Source organism: Xiphophorus couchianus, chromosome 11, assembly GCF_001444195.1.
Source record: "Xiphophorus couchianus chromosome 11, X_couchianus-1.0, whole genome shotgun sequence".
Taxonomy (NCBI): Eukaryota; Metazoa; Chordata; class Actinopteri; order Cyprinodontiformes; family Poeciliidae; genus Xiphophorus; species Xiphophorus couchianus.
The window spans coordinates 5,349,288-5,373,004 of NC_040238.1; the positions used below are offsets into that span (position 1 = coordinate 5,349,288).

At 37.3% G+C, this 23,717-nt stretch overlaps 3 protein-coding genes across 9 annotated transcripts in view; 1 reads left to right on the top strand and 2 right to left on the bottom strand.

Annotated features, from left to right (window-relative positions):
* tcf7 (transcription factor 7) overlaps positions 1–2,772 on the top strand; it is a 76,562-nt gene extending 73,790 nt beyond the window's left edge. For 5 of the 7 annotated variants that reach the window (XM_028030366.1, XM_028030367.1, XM_028030368.1 and 2 more), the window contains one exon: positions 198–2,772. In XM_028030366.1, coding sequence (XP_027886167.1) covers positions 198–558 — 361 coding nt within the window. In that variant the 3' untranslated portion in view covers positions 559–2,772. Of the gene's footprint in view, positions 1–173 lie in introns of all 7 variants that reach the window. The other 2 variants (XM_028030371.1, XM_028030372.1) reach the window with 1 other exon arrangement.
* Positions 2,773–3,360: 588 nt separating this feature from the next.
* Positions 3,361–9,456, bottom strand: skp1 (S-phase kinase-associated protein 1). The gene is made up of 6 exons (XM_028030374.1): positions 9,289–9,456; positions 6,751–6,850; positions 6,579–6,652; positions 5,904–6,047; positions 4,123–4,263; positions 3,361–4,030 (listed from the first exon to the last, which is right to left on the bottom strand). The coding sequence occupies exons 2-6, from the start codon at positions 6,845–6,847 to the stop codon at positions 3,995–3,997; spliced, it is 492 nt and encodes a 163-aa protein (XP_027886175.1). The 5' UTR covers positions 6,848–6,850; positions 9,289–9,456; the 3' UTR covers positions 3,361–3,994.
* A 2,720-nt stretch (positions 9,457–12,176) lies between these two features.
* On the bottom strand, positions 12,177–23,467 carry ppp2cab (protein phosphatase 2 catalytic subunit alpha b). Its single transcript, XM_028030373.1, has 7 exons — positions 23,171–23,467; positions 15,802–16,011; positions 15,545–15,718; positions 15,176–15,265; positions 14,190–14,351; positions 13,322–13,440; positions 12,177–12,768 (listed from the first exon to the last, which is right to left on the bottom strand). Exons 1-7 carry the CDS (start codon positions 23,270–23,272, stop codon positions 12,696–12,698), a joined length of 930 nt encoding a protein of 309 aa, XP_027886174.1. The 5' UTR covers positions 23,273–23,467; the 3' UTR covers positions 12,177–12,695.
* Between the last annotated feature and the right edge of the window lie 250 nt (positions 23,468–23,717).

Genomic DNA, 23,717 nt, shown 5'->3' on the forward strand with positions numbered 1-23,717 from the left:
AATTATTTATCGTGTGATTCATTGATTTATTGCCTGTTTTGCTCTCTGATGAATGTCTCATGTCAGTTTTGAAGCAGAAATTCATTTTGTCTCCATGCCGTCTTGTGTTCATTGATCACTGTGATTCTGCGCCTCCACTGAACGCTGCTGACGTCTCCACACTTTATTCACAGATAACTCTCTCTGACTGTTCCTAGGAGGAAAAAGAAGTGCATTCGCTACCTTCAAGGAGGAGGCTGCCCCAGCCCATCTTCTTCAGATCTAAGTGCTATAGACTCGCCCCCGTCCCCGTGTCCCGCGCGCCTCCGCCTCTACCGGCAGGCGCCCCCGTCCCCGCGCGGCTCCCCGCCGCCCTCCCCCTCCACGCGCCGCTCCTCACACACGCGCTCGCACCCTCGCTTCCCGTCGGAGCAGTCCGCCGGCAAGCGGGCCGACCTCTGCCACCTCGTCCCGACCGCGACCCTGGAACTGTCGGCCAAGCAGACGCTGTGCTCCTCGGCGCTGTCCGCCGCCAAGGTGGCGGGACTTTCTCTCAAAGTGCTAACAGAGACTCACTGATCGCCGCGGCCCTCCCGCCTCGCTACTCTCCTCCTCGGCTCCCCCAAAGGAAGGAAGATCCTCCTGGTCGCCTGCCTTCACCTTTCATCCTCCAGTCGTGATTTTCCAAAAGTTTCCGTTTCCACCGTAGCGACATGAGAACAACACGGCTAAAGCTGTTCACCTTGTGCTTAACGCTTCAGAGGCCTGTCACAATTACTAATAAATCCACAGCTCTCATGTGACGTCACTTCCTGGAACTTCATAGCTGACAGCCATCTTGATAGGCAGTTGCTATGACAACAAACAAGCCACAAGCTTAGAATTAGCTCTCGCCTTGTTGCAACAAGGCGTCAGCTAAGCTACATTAACTTAGCTAACGTAGCTTTTATCGACTAAGTCGAACATGTAGCCTACATACATGTACTCACTCTGCCAGAACCTTGTTCTTCACCTGAAGAGTTCTTACGTCCTTTATAAATCCGTTTAAACATCGACTGTCTGAAGCTCCTCCATGCTGAAACACTTCCTGTTCACTAATTAGTGAACTCTGTCACAGCGGATCGGAAGCAGCTTCTCCACATCGTCTGACGTGTTTCCATCCCATCAGCTACATTTTGTTCACATTTTTTTTCTTACATGTCGGTCAGGAGTGTCTATAAACTTTCATTTTGTTGACTTCGAAGCCAGGCGCTTGCCTACCAAGATGGCGGAGATCACTTCCAGGTCAGACTTGTGGAACGATAAATTGTCCCAGAAGTTATTGCAATAAATGATAATATTCTTGTTTTGAGACCATTAACAACCTAAACAACAGTAATCACATAATAATAATAATAGTAATAATAATAATAATAATGCAAGAACAGATTGTCAAAGATCAATAAACTTTCAATTCTAATGAACTGGAACTGGAAGACATTTTAAATATCTAAAATAAATAAACCAAACAAGAGAAACAAATAAAATTAATCATGAAGTCACTGTAAACAAAAACATCAGACTGAAAACTTAACATCCAGTTTTGGTAGGAAAATGATAAATTATGCAAATGGAGATTATTGAGTTCATTTTAATGTGATTTATTGATTATTGTGACCGGCCTGCTGACAGGTGCAAATGATTATTGATTATATGATAAATTATTATGATATGTTAAATTATTTTTCAGACTCAAGTTTTCTTCCAGGACTGAACTTCATTTTTTCAACATTCAAGAGAATCAGAGCAAATGTGTGTAAAATGGAAACAGCACATCTGAACTATTAGTTTGTATTTTTTATTGATCCGTCACATACACTCCTGTTAAAATATATTGATTTATAATGTGGCAAAAGGTGGAAAAGACTTTTTCATAATCTTCTTGTTTTGGCTCAAAGCGTTTGAGTTCTGGTCGGTTTTTGTTTCAGGACGGTTCCTCCTCAGAGTTGGTGCTTAAGATGAATTATTCCTGTTTTTCATGTCATTATCTCTTCTGGACCCATCTGACCAGCAGGACCTCTGATTCCTGGGAAAAGTATTCCTATCTTTTATGTTTGTATTTCCAGAGGAGGTAAACTCCCAAGCCACTTCTTTTAGCACTTTTAGGCTTCTATTCTCCAGCTTCACCGTTACATTTTTACATTTTGTTTTTTACTTTTTTTTGTGTATGAATCTCATGTCATTTTTAAGGTCATATGTTTCTTTAAGATTTGTTTTTTCTTTCTCTGCAGCTCCGCAAACTAATCTGTGACCGATGGGTACTATTATATTGCATTGTCTTGTAAAGTTTTATATTATAATAAATAACTTTTGTATGTTTTTATGGAACAAAAGGGTAAATTCTTTTTGAAAAAATATTAGTTTCCACTTTTTTCTAAAAGCAATATGTTTTTTGTCTGTTTGTGCAAAATGTTACCCTTTTTTGTGGTCCAGTATTACTGCAGGAGCCTTCAAACTATATTTTGCTGTCAGTCTGCATGTTCCAACTGTAATGTTACATTTCGAGACAGAAGGTTTTCATTTCACTGTTTTCTCGCAGCTTCTGACTGCAGTAAGTGTAGGCTGAGCTTTTGCACCACTCTTCTCCAGCAGGTGGCGCTGTTGTGGTAAAAGAAAAGTGGTTGTTAAAAGGTGTAAACGTTCACACTGCAGGCAGAAACAACTGGAAGATGTTTTTGTACTTTCATGCTTTGAACCCCTCTGATGTATGGTTTTTGTTTGATGTTATTAAAAGTGTTTTTTTTTTATGTTTAAGGCTGCAGGCTTATTTTTTTTCTATGGGGATAGTTGTAAATCAAGAAATATTGCATTTATTTTTTTCACAAACTAAAATTTCTCATTTTTAAACACCAAAAGAAGTGAGCTTCGACACTGGATGGATGGATTCCTAAAAAGGTAAGTAAGGCTTTGTACGCAGCCTGGCTTTAGAGTAAATCACTACTGAAAACTACAAGTTATTGAATAGAAACAAAACTAACAGTCTGAACTTAACTTTAAATATGAACTACTGTACTACCACTGAAACAGTATAATGGATAAATTCTTATCCAATTGTACTCTTGTGTTTAGAACAAAACTATTAATCAGCCCAAAGTAGCCGATTATCACAATATCTGATATTCCTGTTGTACATTTACATCTTAAACTACCATTGTTTTATTTTAGTAATTCAATTGAAAAAGTGAAATTTCCATATAGTAATCACTGTGTTACAGCTGAAAAATAAATGTAAATATATAAAAGCTTCACTTATGAACTCAGTAAGCAGCTGCATGATTGAAGGACATTTAGAGAAACTTCTCAACTGAAACTGGTGACTCCAAACAGAAAGACGACGTCACATTAATTTGAAAGGTTTTATTAACTCCTTCAGTGCGTTTATCCAGCTAAAAAAACCAGCATCACAGCTAAGCTGAAAGTGTCCCATTTAATACACAAATTTATGAGTCAACGCTGTGATGAAGGTGAAAACGCAAAAACATTTAGCAACTTCCAACTTCATTTCTCCTAACAAGTCGCCTTCCAGGTTTAAACAGCGGAGCAAAAATCACTTTCACCCTTGGTTTTTCCATTGTCAAAAATGTAACTTTATTTAATACAATGAACCTAAAATAATAATCTCCAGTAAAAAAAAAAAGACAACTAGAGCAACTAAAAATAAGGATAATCTGGAAGGAGGGATGTCGTTTTCTTCTTCAAGGAGACAAAGCCATGAGAACAGGACTATATTTTATGTAGATCCACAAATATGAGTGTGTGAAAACAGTAATAAGCATTTTTTCTTTAAATTAATGACACCACACAGGCAAGTTAAAATGGTCATGCTATTATTGGGAAACAGAAATGAAGGGAACTAGAGAGCAAAGTGGTTGTCAATATCCTAAAAGTAAAATATTAACAAGTATGAACAACGCCAGTGCAACCAGTAAGCAGGGACAATCCTTTCAGTGTGGTAGTGTTGGCAGGATTCTCCGCTTTATTTTTCTTCACACCACTGGTTCTCTTTGCGTACCTGCGCACAAAACAACCGGCAGGTGAACTCTCATTTTGCCTCGAGCGAATAAAATGATCTGATTTTATGTTTTAATAAAGAACAGTAAGTACCTGGGCCTCCTCCTCCTCTGTGAAATCATTTTTGATGTTGAAAGTCTTCCTGATCTCTTCTGGGGTTTTGCCTTTGATCATGTTGGCCACTGTCTTGCAGGTGACATCTAAGAGGCCTTTGATGTCCAAATAGTTAGCGGCCTAAACAGACGAGAAAAATAAAGAGCAGCAGCATGAGGCGAGGCGAGGCGAGGCGAGGCGGTGAGGGGATGAACTGGTTCTACACCAAAACAGCAACAGAGGAAAATCTGAGTCCAACATTCATTTCAGGCTCAGTACATTTCTGCTAGGATTAAAGTTTTAAACACAAAATCAGGCAATTTAAAAATTAAAAGCTTAAAGAGGTTGTCTTTTTAAAAGTTTATCATTTGCATTGACATGTTTAATATGTTTTAAACACATAAAAAAAATATTAATCAGTAATTTAAAAAATAAAATAAAAATGTAAAATAAAATCAATAAACTTATTTCATGCCACCATCTTTCCCAGCTTGGGTTGCGTCACTTATGGGAGAAGGTTCTGGAAGGTGGGCGGGGCTTAGGCCGGATCAGACCCGCACTTGCCGAGTCCAGTCCGGCTCAGTTGTTCCTCTTAACCGTCCATGGGAACTAAAGCTCGCCTCCTTTTACTGTTAATAAGGTAATATTCTTTTCAAGCTAAAGCTGCCATGATAAAAATCTACAGCATTGTTAAGCACAGTTTAATGTTGCCAACCGAGCTAAGCTAACTAGCCAGCTAGTATTAGCTTCGGGGTTAGCTTCTCCGGAACCTCAAGTAGTCATAATATTCTGCTCAATAACGTCAATATATTCAGCGGGTTTTATATTCCACAATGTTTATCACGTTAAAAATATTTTTAAACAAACACCGACTTAAATTTTATATGACTAACTGTTTATTCAAGATTACACTGCAAAAATATCTATAAGCTTATGTATTAAAATTACAGTTTTAATTACCATTGTTGGGTCTTAACATTTTTGTTTTATTTTTTAGCAGTAGAAATTAATGCTTTTTGATGCTTTTTAATTAAACACCATTGTGTTGTATTAGTTCTAAATTTGGGGTAAAAACTGATTTTATTCCAGGTTGTCATACAGCCAATTTTACATCAAAATAATAATTTAAGTGTATTTATTCCTCATTAAATATCCTTTAAAGTGATGAAGCCTCCTTAGGGTTTGTGGTTATGAACGCAGGTGGAGGGTGAAGGTTCATCAGCTCATGTTTCTCTTTGGGAGCCTCAGTGAGGGACCGGTACCAGGTCCGTTCTCGGGTTTCCTCTCACATGATGGGCCTGTTTACCCGTCCTGCTGCCCACATCAACTCATCAACCATCTGTCCTCATTTAAACTTAAAATAAGATTATTTCAACTCAACTATTTGGCTTGGATAAAGCAGGAAACGTCACACCACCGATTTGGCTGCTTCAGATATTTAAGAGAAAAAAACTAATCAATAATTATCAATATCCAGCGATATTGATAATTCAGTCAATAGTATCGTTTCAAGTTTTTCAGCTCATAATGTCAGCCTTACTGAAGGCAGAGCAGCAAAAATGTTTGATCATTTATGACCAAAAGGGATCAAAACAAGACATGTGGAAGGAAATTCCTGAATAAACTGGCACCAGTTTATTTTGAGAAGAGAGAAATAATCTCAGGTTTGCTAATAGCTGCTGCGTACATAGTGAACAAACGCTGGACGTACCAGAGAGGTCAGGGATTTCTGTTTAGATGGCGTTTGTTTTAAAGTGTTACACTGTAAAAAGTTACTTTACCAGGATGAGTTCAAACAAGGTGCCTTGGTCCACTTTGAGGAACTCCTGGTCCCAAACAGGAATGTCATCCGTCCTCTTCTCCTTGTTCTCGTCGTCCTCAGGGGGAGGAGGGTCGTCTTTGTGATGGGTGCACCACTGAATCACCTGCAGGAAAACACAGCATGCTCATTTACATGCAACCTGATGGTGCGGTCAGCTTTAAATCAGCTGGTCCAACATCTCCAAGTGTAAAAAGAAATGTGTGCAACCATTTTATGAACCGATTCTCCCGGTCAGTGAAATCAGCTGTAACTGCAGAAAGCTTTTCTAAACTTAGAGCTTCTGGCGTCTCATCCTCTCCTATCGTCACAGTTCAATTCTGTTTTATCATGGAGAAAACAACGTTACTGTCAAAACCTGTTGCACAGATTTATGTTTACTATTTAACTGTTTTAAAGGTTGTAATATCTGGTAGATTACACTTTAAGGATGGAGTATTTTTACTGTTCATGTCGGTTGGATGATTCACAGAGACCAAAAATACAGAGAAGATCCAACAAAACGTGTTACAGACGTCGTTACTGAAATATCCAATAGGATATTTAATATGTGATATGCAATATCACATTTAAACACAAACAGGTGTGTGTGTGTGTGTGTGTGTGTGGGATGTGTGTGTGTCAGAGAGTGAGAGACCTTCTTGAGAATGGCAGCATTCACATTAGGGAGGGGGACGGGGTCATCGTCTCCTTCATCATCCATTCCCAAATCTGGAAACATAGAAACCAGCAATCATCTCCATTACATTCATGATTATACTCATTAAAAAGCAAAAATCATGTCAGAAACACATAATCAGATGATTCACCTTCTAACATGGTCTTGATGGTGACGGACTGTTTGGCGATCTCAACGTCCACCTCAAAGATTTCCCCATCAGAGCTCTGGAGTTTAATCGTGGGCATTTCCTGAAACAAGAAAATTCACTTATTTACAGAGTTTCCTTTTAAATGGCTAATACACTTATTTATTATTTTATTCCTGGACATTTTTATACTAAATATTTAGTTTGAACTATTGTAAGTGTTTAGTATAATAAGGAGCAGGTTTATGCATTCATTTAGGCATGTAAACAATATTTAAAGATCTATAACATTTAGATTTTCAAATTTAAATGGATTATGCTTCATCAGATACATACAGAAATGTTTTTCATCTTAATCAAATCCAGGTATATTTTTAAACCCTGATCTAAGAAGTGTCTGAGTTCCCAGAAAGTCACTTTAAAACAAAAGATAAAAAACATTTGAGTTGCAAAAACATAAATTTTGATGGAGCAAATAAAAACAAGAGAATTTTCTATGGCAGTATACACATTAATAATTCAATTTAATTATTTATTACTAATAAGAAACATAGCCCAAGATCTACATCATACGTTTGGTTTGACTAAAAACAAAAATCATACTTCAGGTATGATTTGAATTTACTGAAGAGCAGAATTTCCCTTTTCATGTTTTCCAGAACAATCTGCTGATTTTATACCTGTCCACTTGCTTTTCAATCCTGAGCAAAACAAACAGTGTCAAGGTGAACGCACCGACATGAAAAAATTATTATTAAAGCAACACATAGTTCCCACAAGTCTGAACCACAAGTGATGGCCGCCATATTGGCAAGCAAACGCAGTGCAATGCATAGATGAACCATGGCTTCCAGACCAACAAAAAGAAAATATATGGACACTTCTGACTAATGTGCAAGAGAAAAATATACACAAAATGGCTGCTGACAGGATCGAAAGGTGTCAGATGATGTGGAGAAGCTGCCGCCGATCTCCTGCTGACTAGAGAACAGGAAGAGTGTTTACAACATGGAGCAGGACAGAAGTCTGTCTTAGCTAGCAGATAAAAGCTCCACTAGCTAAGCTAATGTTGCTAGTTCAGCAGTAAATGTCACAGATATCTATCTCAGTATTACAGAGGCGGGTAGAGGACTCAGGTAGTTGTAATGTACTTGAATTGTTTATAAGTTAGATAAGAACGAGGCAAGAGCTAGTTCTAACCTTGTGGCTTGTTTATTGTTGTCATAGCGACTCCATAGCAACTACCTACCAACAAGTTACAACCAAGTTACAAAGGTCACAGAAGTGTGATGTCACATGAGAAACATGTATTTGAAAATGTTTGGTTTCAAATATAATTCTAAGAGAATGCTTTTTTTTTTTTTTTTTCCAGAAACAGGCTGACAGCCAAACAGCCTCCTCTGACCCACAGCATCATACGTCTCCTCCAGAAACCCACCTGGACAAAGCAGGCAGCACTGAGAGGATCAATCATGTTTCTCCAGTGATTTAACACAATTCAGCCCATCACCATCTACAATAACGCTCAAGAATCTTGAATGACAATTACTTTCCTTTTGGGATTAATAAAGTGTTTTCGAATTAAATCTTTATAAAATACCATCATTTTATCTGCTGTTCTTAGTTATAAAAACATGATCTTTTACAATAACAAACTTGAAAAAAGTACATAAAGTGATATTTATTTCCACTGCTGAAAGTTTCTTGACAAATAAAAACGAAAATATGAAAAATCTTGAAACGTATTAGATTCTACTTTAAGTAGAATATAAAACTTCAAAAGCTTTACAGTAAATTAACCCAGAAAAACTGACGTTAAGCTGCTCTAACTGTTCATGTAACCTACATGCAAAATATTAGCATCATTTGAAAATGCCTTGATTGTTTACTCATTTGTTTCCATTTTAAACCCAATTGTCATTTTTCATACTTAAATTTATTTTTCTTATTGATGTTCTGACCTGATTAATAATAAAATCTAACTCCAAACATTGAGCTAGCGTTTAATGCTTCGCGTTGGTTAGCAAACAAGCTAACGTTAGCTAAAACTACCAAAAAGGCTCGTTGACAACGTGCTGTTTTCTATTTCTACTAACAATACATGAGTACATGTCATTTATAGCTAGTAATAATAAAACTGTACAACAGTAAATGTCATTTTAGGTTGACTGCGGGGTGTTGTTGTCAATTACGCTAACCTGTTAGCCGACCTGTCATGCTAACGTTCATAAGCGAAACAACGGAAATGCTGAACAATTAGCCTGTTTACGAATGAACACTGTGGACAAATATCGGATATAGTTTCCATCTAACGCCATAAAAAGGACAAGAATTATACTGTGACTTTACAAATAAGATACATAAATATTCAGATTGTGTCCAAAAAGTCTGCTAACCAGGGTGCTAGCCTCGGCGAGGCCTATTACCCACTAGACCGAGGCGGTTTATTAAAATAATAATAATAATAATAATAATAATAATAAAGACACAGCAGCTATATTCACTATTTACCGACAAATGACACAACGTAGAGCTACGTACCGTGAACAACTAAACTGAAGTCAGGCTGTGAATTTCTTCCGCTGTGCAGAAAGGCCTGAGCAGCGTGGCGGTTACCGTGTGCGGCTGAGAGTCTGTGGCTGAACCTGCTGGAAGCGACCTGCTGGCGGCTGGACGGAGGGAGGGGGCGGCCTGCTTATCACGTCTCCAGCTCGGAGGTAACAGGTCAACAACGTTCCGACCACTTACCTATTTACTTTTATTATCGTTTGCATTTTGCGGAGTACTATATATGATTTTAAAAGGTTTATATGCAGGGCCGGCACAAGTTTTTTTGCAGCCCAAAGCAGGTTTTAATTTTGGGGCCCCACTTACCAACATGTTACCTTTATCATTCCCGTGTGTGTAACGAGAGTTAGGTAGTAACTAGTTACATTTACGCCTACTTGAGTGGCTTTTTTTTTTTTTTACCCCTCCAGGGGGTCTTTTGTGGCTCTAGTGTCCCTTATACGACAGTAGGCTGACAGGAAACGGGGAGGGAGAGGGGGGAAGACATGCGGCAAATGTCGTCGGGTCCGGGAGTCGAACCCACGACGGCCGCGTCGAGGACTTAAGGCCTCCAAATACGGGTCGCGCTAACCGCTACGCCACCACTGCACGCCCTTGAGTGGCTTTTTTTGAAAAAAAAAAAAAAAGTACTTTTAGGAGTATTTTTTACATCGCTGTACTTTTTACTTGAGTAATTTTATTGTGAAGTATTTCTGCTCTTACTTGAGTCAAATTTCTGGATTTTCTACCCACTGAATGAAAAACAAACACGTTTTAATCAACAATTCAACAGACTCAGACGTGTAACTGCAGTTTTTGTTAAAATTTTGGAACCTTTTTATTGAAGAAACTGATTTGGGAGAAATATTTTTTGGCTAATTTCTTGGACGACTACTTTTTATTTTTACTTGAGTAAAAACAGGCTGAAGCAGTGCTGTTCTAACTTGAGTACAAATTTTGAACACTAAAAAACTGTAGAAAATGACCTGAAACTATTTGCAGCAATCTATACTTATGTACTTTTTAAGTGTCCACCCCTATGAAAATGACAACAGCATTGTAAAAGTAAATTTTGTAACTTGGCACTATTTACATTTATTTGCTTATTTTACAGTATATCAACAAAAGATTATTTTCTTTTTACCATTTTTATGTGTACTGATATTAATCAATCTGAATGAATAAACCAATATGAAGTTGATTTAATAAATGTCTAACAATGCTATGAGTTAGAAAATGAGATTTTATCCACCTTAAAAAGAACAGATAAGAAAATAAATAAAATGCTTCACAGTGGGTGTGGTGTTGGTTTTGTAATTATAATCAAAAATCATCAGATCATGACACTTCCCACATATTTTTAGAGACTCCAGATTTTTCTTTTTTTATTTAGTCAGTATTGCATGATTTTCCTTTTCAGAAAATGTTTCTGCGTTGCGTCTGAAGCAGATGGGAGATTGTAGCCAGAAATTCCTGCAGCTTTCTGAAACGCAAACCAGTTTTTCACCATTCTGGAGGACTTCCAGTTCTTGGTTGTGCCACTATAGTGCTCTCACCTTTAAGAGATTTTGTAGAATTTTATGTGCACGTTTTCTGATTTGCTTATCTGTATAATATTATGTTTGTGTGCGAGTATGGCTGTAAAGTATCTTAAGTTGTCTTAAGATACTTTACAGCCAATTGTAAAGTATCTGAAGTGCATTGAAGTGCTTTTCCAGCACTTCAATGGTGCTGGAAAAGCACCATTGAAGTTTAATCCATTTATTTTTGCAACTTACTGAAACATTTATTTTCCCTCTGGGGTTGAACAGAGTATGTGTCACAATAAAAGTGTAAAATTATTTATTATTTATTTGCTTTCACAGATTTAAATCACAGAATATTTGCATTTTAAAATGTGATGCACAGTTTGGCTTATTAAGGCCAATGTAGATTAAGTAAATTTCCATCAAGAAACTCAAATTGTCTAGAAAAAATAGGTCATTTCTGAACTCCAAGAATAGAAAATTTGCAAGAAAAAAACTCAGGAATTTCCTAGAAAAAAAATTTCTGAGCTCATAAAGTTGGACATTTTTTCTAGAAAATTTGAGATCTTAACATTTCTGAATTTTGTTTCTGCAAATGTTTAACTTTTTCTTGAAAATTTCTGAGGTTAATCTCAACATTTTTTGGCTACAATATACTTTTCCCATCTTCAATGGCTCTGATACGCCGCTGTATACTCTACTGCAGTGGTTCTCAAATGGGGGTACGCGTACCCCTGGGGGTACGTGGAGGTACTGCAGGGGGTACGTGAAGCTTTTCAAAATATCTTTAAAAAATCAGTAGGCTCCTCATAATAAGTCTTGGGAAAAATGATTTTGTAAAACATTTGATAAAATATAAATGTGTGTTCATGCACTGAATTTTATATTCAGTATTTAGTTTCAATATCCTTTAAAATAAAACAGACCCCCCCACCAAGTTAGTTTGATCCACGGACCCAGGGCACTCGTCAACGACCTGTCGTTATCATGATTACACTGTAACTATGGAGACGTGGCTAAAGCGTAGCAGCAATGCTGCTGAAAGTATAGATAAAGTGAAAAAGACGGCACTGTACCTCTTTTTTGTTCCAAAAATGTTTTGCCAGTGTCGGGGGTACTTGACTAAAAATATATTTTTAAGGGGGTACATCACTGAAAAAAGTTTGAGAACCACTGCTCTACTGTATATCCACTAACTGTGTTTGTGGTGTTATACCTCGGAGAACCACTGGGTGGCGCTAAACAAGCCCTTCTAAACAAACGTCTGAAATGATGCATTTTATAGAAATACACACTTTGACTTGAACCAAGCAGTTACGTTTGATTCACTTATATCTTAAAAAAACAACTCAGACATCCAGAAGCCATCTTTATTATTCTAACTGCTTAGTTAAAGTACAGAGCTGGAAGGGAGTCGGTGAGTTGATGAGGATTTTTATAAGTTACATACATTTTATAAGTTAAACTGTAATTTGTGTAAAGCTTTAGATTTTTTTACAATAAAAAAAAACAGGAAGGGAAAAAAATCATATTTATAATCTGTATTTTTTAGACATACGATACAAATGTCAAATTTATTTAAATGTACAAAAGTGCAAACATATGTTGAGAACTGTTGAACTAAAGCTGATGGGACTCGAGCAGCTGCAGATGTTCAGAATGAGGAGTTTCATGTTTCGTCCTGAGCAGCGAACAGCGCAGTGATTATGGCACACACCGTTTGGTCCGTCCTCCTCCCAGAAACTGCCTCGTCGCTGTGTGGATGTTCAATGTGCACTGCTGCGTTCCCCAGTTTTCTGTTCCTCATTCGTGTCGGTATTGGTTCGTATAACGTCTGGACTTGGCTGTATGCGGGTCGCTAGGAGAGGTCAAGGTTCACAGGAAGTAGTCTGGGGTGCGGCGGGTTACGTGTGGCTCTCCTCTGCGAGGCGCCGGATCGAATTGCAAGCTGGACGGACAAGAAAGGTTGAAATTACAAATCTGAGCGAAATATAACTTGCATAACAATTAAACCAGGGGTGTCCAAAGTGCGGTTCAGAGGCCATTTACGGCCCTCTGAAGGATTTTGGGCGGCCCACCAACCGTAATTCAAGAATTGAACAAATCATAGTTGGTTCATCTTTTATTGCAAATAACATCTTAGAAAATAATTTTAAAAAAGAAAAAGATTTATTGGCCTAATTTTACTCAAAAGCAAATCTTACACCCCAAATAAAAAAGTACAACCTGTGTGTCTCTTATACTAATGTTTTCTATCTAAATCTTTATCAAAAATTCTCCTTTTTTTATTTCAATAAAAATGTTCATTATTTAGTTTATTATCAAGCAGATAAAGTTAAAAAAGGCAAAAGATGTTTGCTTCAAAAATGCTATAAAAATGATAAAGTTCTCATGGCCAAAAGTTTGGACTCAACTGACTCAAGCTAAGCAGCTCGTCTCATTTTAAACATTTTGTCTTAAAATGCACCAGAAGGCGCGTGCTGGATTAATTTTGTACTTACAAGGAGTATTTGAGAGTGTCGTCTAACTCCATGATGGCCGCCTGGTTGCCACAGCGATAGCAGTAGTTGGGAGCGCTAAAAATCGTCACCACGTTCCTCTCATGGCACCAGTTGTATCCCTGAGTGAAGCAGATGTATTTTTAACCCAAAACACAGAACAACGTTTCAAATATATCCATTTTATTGGCAGGTTGCAACTGTGAACACTTAATGCATTTACTGGGATTTCATGTGACCAGCCAACAGAAAGCAGTGGATCACTGTGAAAACGTTTCCACAACTTTTTAATTGGATTGATTGGTTACTGAATTCATTTTCAACTAATTTAGTAATTGATTAATCGTTAATTGGAGCAAAAGGGCTGAAAAAACAACATACTCCGAGCAGTAATTAAGATAAAATTGTGTAAAATATATAAACATTTTGCACTGCAGATAAAAACACCTTGGAGCGTAAAATGTTTTACCTAAAACTCCTGAAGCGGTGAAGTTGATTTTTAGCTTCACCTAATTCAGATTCACTAAGGAAATGCTGTCACTGCATTTTAGACAATAAAGGTTAATTTTCTGTAAAACAGGAACTGAATTGTTTTTTTTACATCTTTATATGCATTTCTAATATTGTATTAAAAATTTAAGCGGTTAATTGAAAAATCAGTTGTTTTTTTTTACCTAATTAATTAATTTCTAAAGTTGTTGTTGCAGTTTGTTCACAGGATTTATATGGAGATTAACTTTCCTAATAAGTCAACTGGACTTTACTGAGGGGGATCAGGGTCAAAGTACTGCTGAAGTAAAGTATCATCTGTTATAAATAAGCAGTACTTTGTGTTAAACATGAAACTTGACTGTTTGGTGCAGAACCGGACCTCCATGACGAGCTGGTGGGCTCGGGACACCAGCGTGAGGCGGTTTGCGTGGTTGAACGTCTCTGAGATGTCCTGGCCGAACGTGTAGCCGGCTCCGCGGGGGGAGATGCCCCAGCCGCCGCGGTCGTCAGGATCCGACCACAGCAGGTCGCACATGGGGCCCTGAGGGACACAACGGAGCCAAACGGTCAGCACTCACCAGAAAAAATAGGAATTTTGAGAACAATCTTAGAAATTTTCTAGAAAAAAAATCTGGATCATCCTAAGCTACAAAAGTCAAACATTTAAAGTAAAATGCAGAGACCAATCCTAAAGTTTCTATAAAAAATATCTGAAAATATTTTTTTAGAAAAAAAATAAAATAAGTAAAACTAGAAATCTACTAGTTTTTCCACTAAAAAACCCTAGAAAAACTAGAATTAATCTCAGAAAAAATATGAAAATTTCTGAGCTCCAAATAAACATTTTCAAGAAAAACTTCAAGAATTGAGATTAATATCAGAAATATTCTACAAAAAAAGTGGAAATTTCTGAGCTACAAAAGTTGAGCATTTCTGACTTTACAAGCTTAGAGAAAATCTTTTTCTGGAAAGATTTTGCTCTCGCACGTTTTCCACTTTTGGAGCTCAGAAATTCCCACATTCTCCTTCACTGGGCTTCTACCTACACCGTCCAACACACCGATTATCACATTTAGAAACCCCGAGATTTACATTCACAGGTTTTTTGTGAAATCTGATTTTTTTTGCCTGGTGGTTCACATTTCCAAGTATATCCGACTTGAATTTCATCTCCCAATTTGAGCTGCAAACAACCTACAGGCGTCCTGCATGCCCAGCAGAGGGCGCAACAACATACAGCGCCTGCTCGGTGTTTTGCCAGCCGCCACAAAGCATGACCCTAAATTGCAATTTCAGATCAAATCTAATACTTTCCTATCAGTGTGATATTAGCATTAATAGTTGTACACATTTAGCTGATTTTACCTCATGTGGTACTTCCTGTAGGCGGTCCAGAGCCCTGATGTGGTCCAAGGTGTCTATAGATGGTGACAGGCCTCCATGAAGGCAGAAAATCTGAGAGCAACACAGAACAACATGTCTGAATCTTTATTTAATGATGAGTTACCAGAGGCGGGAAGAGAAGCCAAAACCATTACTCATGTAAGAGTAGAGATACTTCATGATAAAAATACTCATGTAAATGTAAAAAGTACACTGCAGTAAAAATACTTGTAAAAGTTTCTCAAAAAATGATTCAAGTAACTGTAACTAGTTGCTACACATCTGTTCTAAATCTGAGCCGATATCGGGTCGACTCTGGTGACTCAGGTGAGATAACGCAGCGGCTCTCACCTGAGAGTCTACCAACGCGGTGAGCGGCAGGTAGTCGAACAGGTCGGTGAAGTACTTCCACACGTTGGCGTTCCCGTATTTCCTTAGGCACTCGTCGTAGAAGCCGTAGACCTGCGTGATCTGTCTGCTCTCGTGGTTTCCCCTGAGGATCGTTATTCGCTCCCGGAAACGTACCTGAAACGCCAAGAGGAAAAAATATCCTTTATAAAACAATGTTTCTCCACAATCCACTGGAGAAACCTCCGGTATGTAACCACCTTAAGAGCTACGAGCAGAGAGACAGTTTCTACAGAGTAGTATCCTCTGTCCACGTAGTCGCCCATGAACAGGTAGTTTGTGTCGGGGGACTTCCCTCCGATCTTGAACAGCTCCATCAGGTCGTGGAACTGGCCGTGAACGTCGCCGCACACCGTCACCGGGCATCGCACCTCCTGGACGTTCGACTCTTTGGTCAGGATCTCCTTCGCCTGCAGGAGGAAACCACAGAAAATCAGTGACTTTAAACATTAAACATTATCCACAGCAGGGAGTCCAACGTGTGGCCCAGGGGCCTTTTGTGGCCCTTGGACTGATTCTGTGAGGCCCTCAAGTATAAAACAAAGACTTTTTAATTTATTTAGGGTAAAATTATTACCAACATAATTTCCTACCATGAAAAATGTTCATTACAACACAAATATTCATCTTTTTCTGATTAATAGAACTGTGTTTATCCAGAGACGTTTACTGACAAGCCGACTTGCTGAACCCAAATCAGATTTAACTTAATTAAACTTTTTGAAAGGAAGTGACCCACATCCTGTTTTAATAACTGAGAATAAATTTGTTCAATGGAGCCTAAGGGAAACTGGAAACTAGATTTCTTTCTTTTGATTCAGTAAACGTGTAAAATCCTTTTTGAGCTTCGGATCCATGATGAATAACTTTAGTTTTTTTATTATTATTATTTATTTACTCATTTTTGTTCATGGCCCACAAATTTAATGTGATGTTTTTACCTAATGTGAGTTTTAGCTTCACCTGCTTGAATCCAATTAATTACTTAATACAGAAATTAGTCATCAAATAATCAAGTGATTACTAAAGGAAAGCTCTGCATTTTAGGTAATAAAATGTTTACTCTTATTCCAAAAAGTATTTGAATTATTTATTTGCATTTTTAATGCATTTGTAAAACTGTATAAGAAAGGCTAAAGTATTTCTGCAGAATGCAGCCATAAAAAAAAAAATCCAATTAATTGATAGAACAATCAATCCTAAAATCAGTTATTTGCAGCCCGTTGCTGTTTTATTGGTAATTTATTCCAGCCACACAGGAGCTGAAGCCTCCTGCTGCAGTGCATGACTCAGCGTGTGGCCTGCAGTCGTTGCTGCTGCCGCCGCACTGAGAGCAAAACAGAAAAATTAAATCATTCTGAAGAGACGCTTTAAATACACACAACCCTGATTCCTTCAGCTCCATTTAAAAACTTTACATTTAACTGGGTTACCATGAGAACATTTTCAATTTCAAGAAAAATAACAGTGATTATTTCTATTAAAAATTAAAACAAGCTCAATAATTTACATTTGGATGATTTATTGTTTCTCTTTTTTGGATGATAAAAGTTCAGTTTTAATGTTCATTAGACTTTCATTAGTTTATTGATCTTTGAGAATATGTTCTTGCATTATTATTAAGCCATTACTTCCATTATATAACTAATTGTCTCAAAACAGCAATATTATCATTCAGTACAATAAAATTTGTTATCGTGACCGGCCTTACCACAATTACCATGAGTACTGAAACAATACGGGCATTTGGGTCACCGCTCACGTCTGATACGCTCAAACAAACGTCTCCATTCATTTCGACGGTTCTCATGGACCCGGCTGCAGACGGAGAGCTTCCCCTGGCCTGCAGCCAGCAGACGGATCCAGACGGTCAGCAGGCCTGCAGCGCTGCACATACCTGACCTACATTGTGCGTGCACGCTCCACGTGCGCGCACATCTGTGAGGCTGGGAGAATATTCTAGATGAGCGAAGCTGTTTGGAGATTAAAGAAACAAATAAGTGGGTCACGTGGATCTGTCTCAATATCAGATCTATTTTCAGTCGACTTGCCTTCAGTTAAACAATGAAATGAACAAACAGTCATGAAGCAGAGATTTTAGAAAACAGTGTTTGGGGCTGAACTATCTGTTATCTTAATCAGTTTTAACTACTTGAGCCTTTTTTATACATTACAAATAAATAAAAATATACAAATAATTCCATTTTAAACAAACATTTTATTGCCTAAAATGCAGTATCAACCATTTAGTTATTTTATAATGAAGGTTATATGAACTATTTTCACCTTGACCTTTAAAATACCAACATTTCAACATAACTTTACATTTTGGATCATCTGATTATGTTTAAATATTAGATTATGTTTTGATCAGTTACTCGAGTCGCTTCTGTTACTCTTAAGTAAAAATATGTTGAAGTCGTTCTACTCTTACTTGAGTTTTATTGGTTACCTCGGATGGTTACCTAGCAACACACTCTTTGGTTGCTTAGCAACAAACTGCTGAGTAACAGCAGCAGTTTAAGGTTTGAAAACAAAACAACAGTGTGGAGTGAAAACTGGAAAACAGGAAATGTCACCAGAGGTTTGGTAGCATTTAAGATATTTAAGAGAATTTAAACAAACACTAAAATCAATAATTATTGATACAGACTGATATGAAACTCTCATATTGTGAAACATTTCTCAGCCCACTACATCCTCCATCAGGTTTAATTTATTGATATAACCTGTGAATTCAGTAACCTGCTAAAAAAAACTGAAGGTTATTCTGATCAAATATTACATAAACCTGAACAGGGTGACCTTTGACCCTCAGTCTGATCCACTGAGGAAACGTAGCAGAACAAACCACAGACAGATGTTGCATAAGAAACCTTCACACCACACCTGTCCAGGTCTGCAGCCGTCAGACGCCTCAGAGTCGCCAAGCCGGCGAGCCGAGCGTCCAGAAACAGTCAGCAACTTCCCAGCTGCCGCCGTATAATCCCAGTAAAGCCAGTTAAACCTGGCTCAGGCTCTCAGGGCGAATTAACGCCCATAACGAGGCAAACACAAAGGATGACTTCATTACCAACAACACGACACGCTGCTTTTGTCACGCTTACATCATTTCCTTTCTCATAACAAAATCAGAATTAATTCGTTTCTAACGAAGTGGAAAACAAGCCTCTGCTTAAACAAGAACAGAGGTCATGAGGTGAGGCGACCATCACCTCATTACATCATCATGACATCACAACAGGTGATTTCATGTGTCAACAATACTAAAACAAAATACTCACACCCCATTACAACGGCAAACCTGATGTACTTTATGTAACTGAAAGTATTACATAACTGAACTGGAAGGAAAATGAGACGCTGGTTTCTAAATATGTTCCAAATACAAATCTGAAAAGTGTGGAAGGCATATTCTGACCTCACATTCTGATCTTACAGGTCTGTCACCATAACAAAATTTTGCTGGTTTCTAAATTGTCCAAGAAGTTATTTCAATAAGTTTATATTGTTATTTTATCCAAAATAAATGAACAAAACAGAAACAAACAAGTTAATAATTATAAACAACATTTTCTTTCAAAAGAAGTCTAGTTAAGACCAAAGCGCCAGACTGAAAGCTTTTATCATCCAGTTTCTGGTTGAAAGAGAGAAAAGAGGAAAACAATAAATCATGCAAATAGGAATTGCCAAGCTAATTTTAATTCATAATGCGATTAATTGATTGATTGTTTACAGCTTCACATGTTTCCAAGTATGTGAAGAGTGAATATTTTGCCCATTTTTCTGTAAAAAGCTGAAGTTTGACCATAGGCTGTTTTGTATTGATGCTGCCATCACCATATTCAACCCTGCTGTGTTCAAAAACATTCACAGTCATGTGGATTTAAATGTGGTGTCTGTAGCTGACGTTTGCTTTATTGAACAGCAGGTTTATAAAGAACAGAAACAGATTTTCTAAACACAAGATGATTCAGACCAAGGCTGAAAACTACAAACTATGAAACACAAATCGGTTTAATTTTAACAGAAAAAAGACAAAGAGGTCACCAGGAGGATGAAGCTCCTTTTCTGAACTTTATTACGTTTCTCCATCTAACTGACAAAGAATCTAATTTCCAGCCAGCAGAGGATTGTCTTCTTTTAAATTAAATTAAATAACATATTTGGTTTCCCTCCCTACATCTTGTCAAACACTGTAACATGTAAAGTTAATTTTCTTTTTGTGCAGATAGAGTGAGCCCTGGGGGTTGTGTGTGGGGTTTTGGGAGGGGGGAACACACTGTATGCTAATTTTTATCTATCTTGTTTTATTTTCATGGTTTTTGTGTTTTTTCCTGTAATGTCTGTGTAGCAGAAAATTCTAATAAAAATATTTTGGAAAAATAAAAAATAAAGCAGAACTCCCTGTTCTGTAAGTAAACTGTTTCTGAGACACTCCAGGCTTTGACAGCAATGGGACAACTGGAGCAGCTCAGATTTTTAGCATTCCTTCCCAACGGCAACCGAAGGAAACCCAGAGAGCTGGAATGTAGGGAGAGAACGAATTACACAACACGTCTCATTCCTTCATACGCACACACACCCTCACACACACACACACACCCTCTGATCCTCTGAGCAACAAAGCTGCCACGGCGCTGCTGATGCAACGAACAATCAATTATGTCCTCTGCTATTTTGGAAACAGGAGGAAGCTGTGTGGGCGCGTTGAGCTGAGAATATCAACATGGATGGAGGGATGAAGGCAACCATCTATTTTTAAAGCTACTTTGTTCTATTTTTCTGACAATAATACGGGCAATAGTTCATCTGACAGCCAAAGAAGGTTAATGAGCAGTTAAGAAATAACTGCTTCACTTTTAGGATCAGGTCTGTCATGGTAACAAATATTGTTAGATGTTATCCCAGAAGTTATTGCAATAAATGATAATTGTTGTTTTGAGACCTTTTTCCAGGATTACAATGGTAATCATGGCATAATAAAGGAACCGATTCTCAAAGATAAAATAAACTTTAAATTCTTATGAACATTTAACACTGGAACTGGAAGACATTTTAAATATTCAAAATAAAACAAAACAACAAATAAGACTAATTATGAAGTCTCTGCTAGTTGTGATCAAACTCAAACTTTTATCCTCCAGAAAACTGATGAACTATGTAAATGGAAAAGACTGAGCTCATTTTAATTTATCATGAGATTAATTGATTTATTGCTTATTGTAACAGGTCTATTTATGACAGTAGAATATGACGTCTGAGCCAAAGCAGAAAAGAAATGTCAGGATTAATGAGCCCCTTGACATCACTGACTTTTAACCTCCAGCACTCAGCAGACCAAACATGGCAATGAGCTGACTTCCTGTTTCCTGAAGGAAAACAGATCTGCTGAAAGAGAATTAAAGGAGCGCTCTGGAGGAAAAATACTGAAAAATCTGATTCTTCTCACTCATTGAACGCATCAAAACAAAAAGCTTCCATTATTTCCATTGTACAAATTCATCAAGCAGCAGCTTTAATGCATGTTTGAGCTGAATACAAATACATGTCTGGTTATAAAAGTTGGATAAATGGTTATATACTTTGATGCATAAGCTGAATGTGTTGACGCATAAACCTGTGCAGCAACATTAGAGCAACACAGGCTGCTAATCCTTAGAAACAGATTTCTATGCTCTGATTTGGATTTTGGCTAAAACTGAGATTCATATTTTAGCTTGTGTTGTGCCAATACTGGTGATTTTATACTTTTGTGATTTTAAAATGTGTCATAGAAATTAACTCGGCGTTGACTCTCATAATTTCATTTTTTTTCTTTGATTCATTATAATCCTTATGTAGAAAAAACAAACATCTGCATCAGTTGAGTTGAAGTCAGCAGGTGAGATCATAAAATAAATCTCATTTAGTTAAATAACACAAAAGGGACATAAAGCATAAAGAGAGGAGGGCAAAGTATCCAAAAATATTATTTGTAGAGTATAAATACTTTAACATATTTTTACTCAAGTAAAATGAAAAAGTAGTAAAAAAAAAAAAAAAAAGTATTTGGTAAAAAAAAAAAAAAAATCTACTAAAGTACTGAGTAACTGATCAAATTGCCAATAATTTAATATTTAAAAATTATGTTAGATCAAAATATAAAAAGTTACGTGAAAATTTTGGTATTTTAAGGATGAAAATTATCATCATATAAATTACAAAATCAGGTCAGATAAAATGTTTCCAAATCAGTTTCTTTCAATAAAAACTTCAGAAACTGTAACAGAACCTGCAGGTTTGTGTTTGTCTGACGAGTTTCTGGTTGAAACTTGTTTGGTTTTCATTCAGTTGGTAGAAAATCCAGAAATTTTACTCCAGTAAAATAAAACATACTTTATAATCAACTCAAAGATTAAAAGTACAGCATTGTTAAGAACACTCCAACAAGTAACTTTTTCCAAAAAGTTACTCAAGTAAATTTAATAAATATAACTAGTTACTATCCACGCTGCATATGAACAATACAAGTCGTACAATTTAATGATACAAAACTTTTGTCATGGTGTAATAAAAAAATCAGCCCATTTTTAAAGTATAAACACAAAAGTTAACTGAATTTATTTGGACGGATAGGAAACACCAACATTTTAAATATTTTATTCTCTTTGGACCTAGAAACACCTAAATCAGACTCTAGTCTCTTCCAGACAGCGTGTGGACGCTGGATTGGGGTTAAGCTGCAGCTCAGACCACTGAACTGTGCAGCGTTTGGCAGCAGAAAGCAGCAACATATGGACATACTGCATCCAGCTTACAGCAACTCAGCTCAGAGAAGCAACACCAAGCACAAACGCAGAAACTCACTCCTTATACACCTGCCCTGTCACTTCCTGATCATAAAAACTATTGTCATTTCAGGATTTAATAGAATAAAAGAAATATCCATTTACAAAAAGTTTTTTGTTTGTACTCTTGAAGAAAACGGCTCTAAAAAAAAGCCTGAGACTCCTAGGGAGATTAAAAAAACTGGAAAAACAACTACACTGAAAAAATACAAAATCTTACCAAGTAAATTTTTTTTAGTTTATAGTGTAAATATTGTAGTGCACTTAAAATAAGACAAAACTAACTTACAAGAAACTTTTAAAAGCTTGTTTTAGGTCAATACTTCCTTAATTTTGGTGGGAAAGCTCTGGTTCCATTGGCAGATTATTCCACTTATACATTTTCCCAGGTTATAAGTGAAATGAACATGAAACTAGACAAAAATACTTGTTAAGATTTGGTGTTTTTTGCAGTGTACAAACGCTGGTTTATCTGAATGAAAGCTGTAAATGTGAAATTACTTGAACTTCCAAGTTAAAGTTAATTAGCCACATTAAGTCCTAGTTGTGGTTTTCAACCCGCATGTATTCAATTGGCTTAACGGTTTCAGGCTCCAGCTACTAATTACGGAATAAATAAGACGCGCCGCGCGGTGAAATCTATACTATAGACGCCATTTTAAAAATGTCTGGAAGGCAACAGAGAGAATAGGCAAGATGCTGAATTTTAATTTCTGATTAACGTGCTGTGGTGTCTCACCTTTTCACATAGTGTCTTCACTTGTCCCTCGGACAGCTGCCTGCATTCGTTCAGCTGCTCTATCCACTGATCCAGCTCCTTCGTAAACGCCTTTTCGTCCATTTCTGGTTTATTCTTCTAACAGCAACAGTTGCTTTTTTAAACCGTAACGTGAAGTGATGTCGTTGGAGACGCGGTCGCAGCTCCACCGCGGCTCCAGACGCTGTAAACAGAAGCGACGTCCCTCCAGCTGCCGGGTCGCTGTGATTTGACTGGACTGGATCTGAACAGGGGGAGGGAAAAAGCGTCAACTTGAGAGCAACGACGTCTGTAAAGATGACCGCCAGTACGGCAGGCATTTCCGGAAAGTACCTTCAAAATAAAAGCTTTCTCACTTAGCTACCATTTCAGAGTGAAAGAGACTATTTAATCAGACGCAAATCTTCTTGCATGATCGTTTTACTCCTATAATTTTTAAGCAACCAGATAATAATCTCAAGACTAAACCTGGGGAAAAAACTAAAGATAGTAATTAAATATCTGATAGCTTAGTCATTTATGTTTCATT

What these genes read in the sequence shown, in the direction of transcription:
- skp1 (XM_028030374.1), bottom strand. Translation starts at nt 6,847, where the DNA reads ATGCCCACGATTAAACTCCAGAGCTCTGATGGGGAAATCTTTGAGGTG. An exon ending in ATGCTGCCATTCTCAAGAAG is followed by an intron (nt 6,048 to 6,578) that starts GTCTCTCACTCT and finishes GTTTTCCTGCAG; the next exon opens with GTGATTCAGTGGTGCACCCA. An exon ending in CCTTGTTTGAACTCATCCTG is followed by an intron (nt 4,264 to 5,903) that starts GTAAAGTAACTT and finishes TCGTCTGTTTAG; the next exon opens with GCCGCTAACTATTTGGACAT.
- ppp2cab (XM_028030373.1), bottom strand. Translation starts at nt 23,272, where the DNA reads ATGGACGAAAAGGCGTTTACGAAGGAGCTGGATCAGTGGATAGAGCAG. An exon ending in CCGCGTTGGTAGACTCTCAG is followed by an intron (nt 15,266 to 15,544) that starts GTGAGAGCCGCT and finishes TGTTGCTCTCAG; the next exon opens with ATTTTCTGCCTTCATGGAGG. An exon ending in TACAGGAAGTACCACATGAG is followed by an intron (nt 14,352 to 15,175) that starts GTAAAATCAGCT and finishes TGTGTCCCTCAG; the next exon opens with GGCCCCATGTGCGACCTGCT.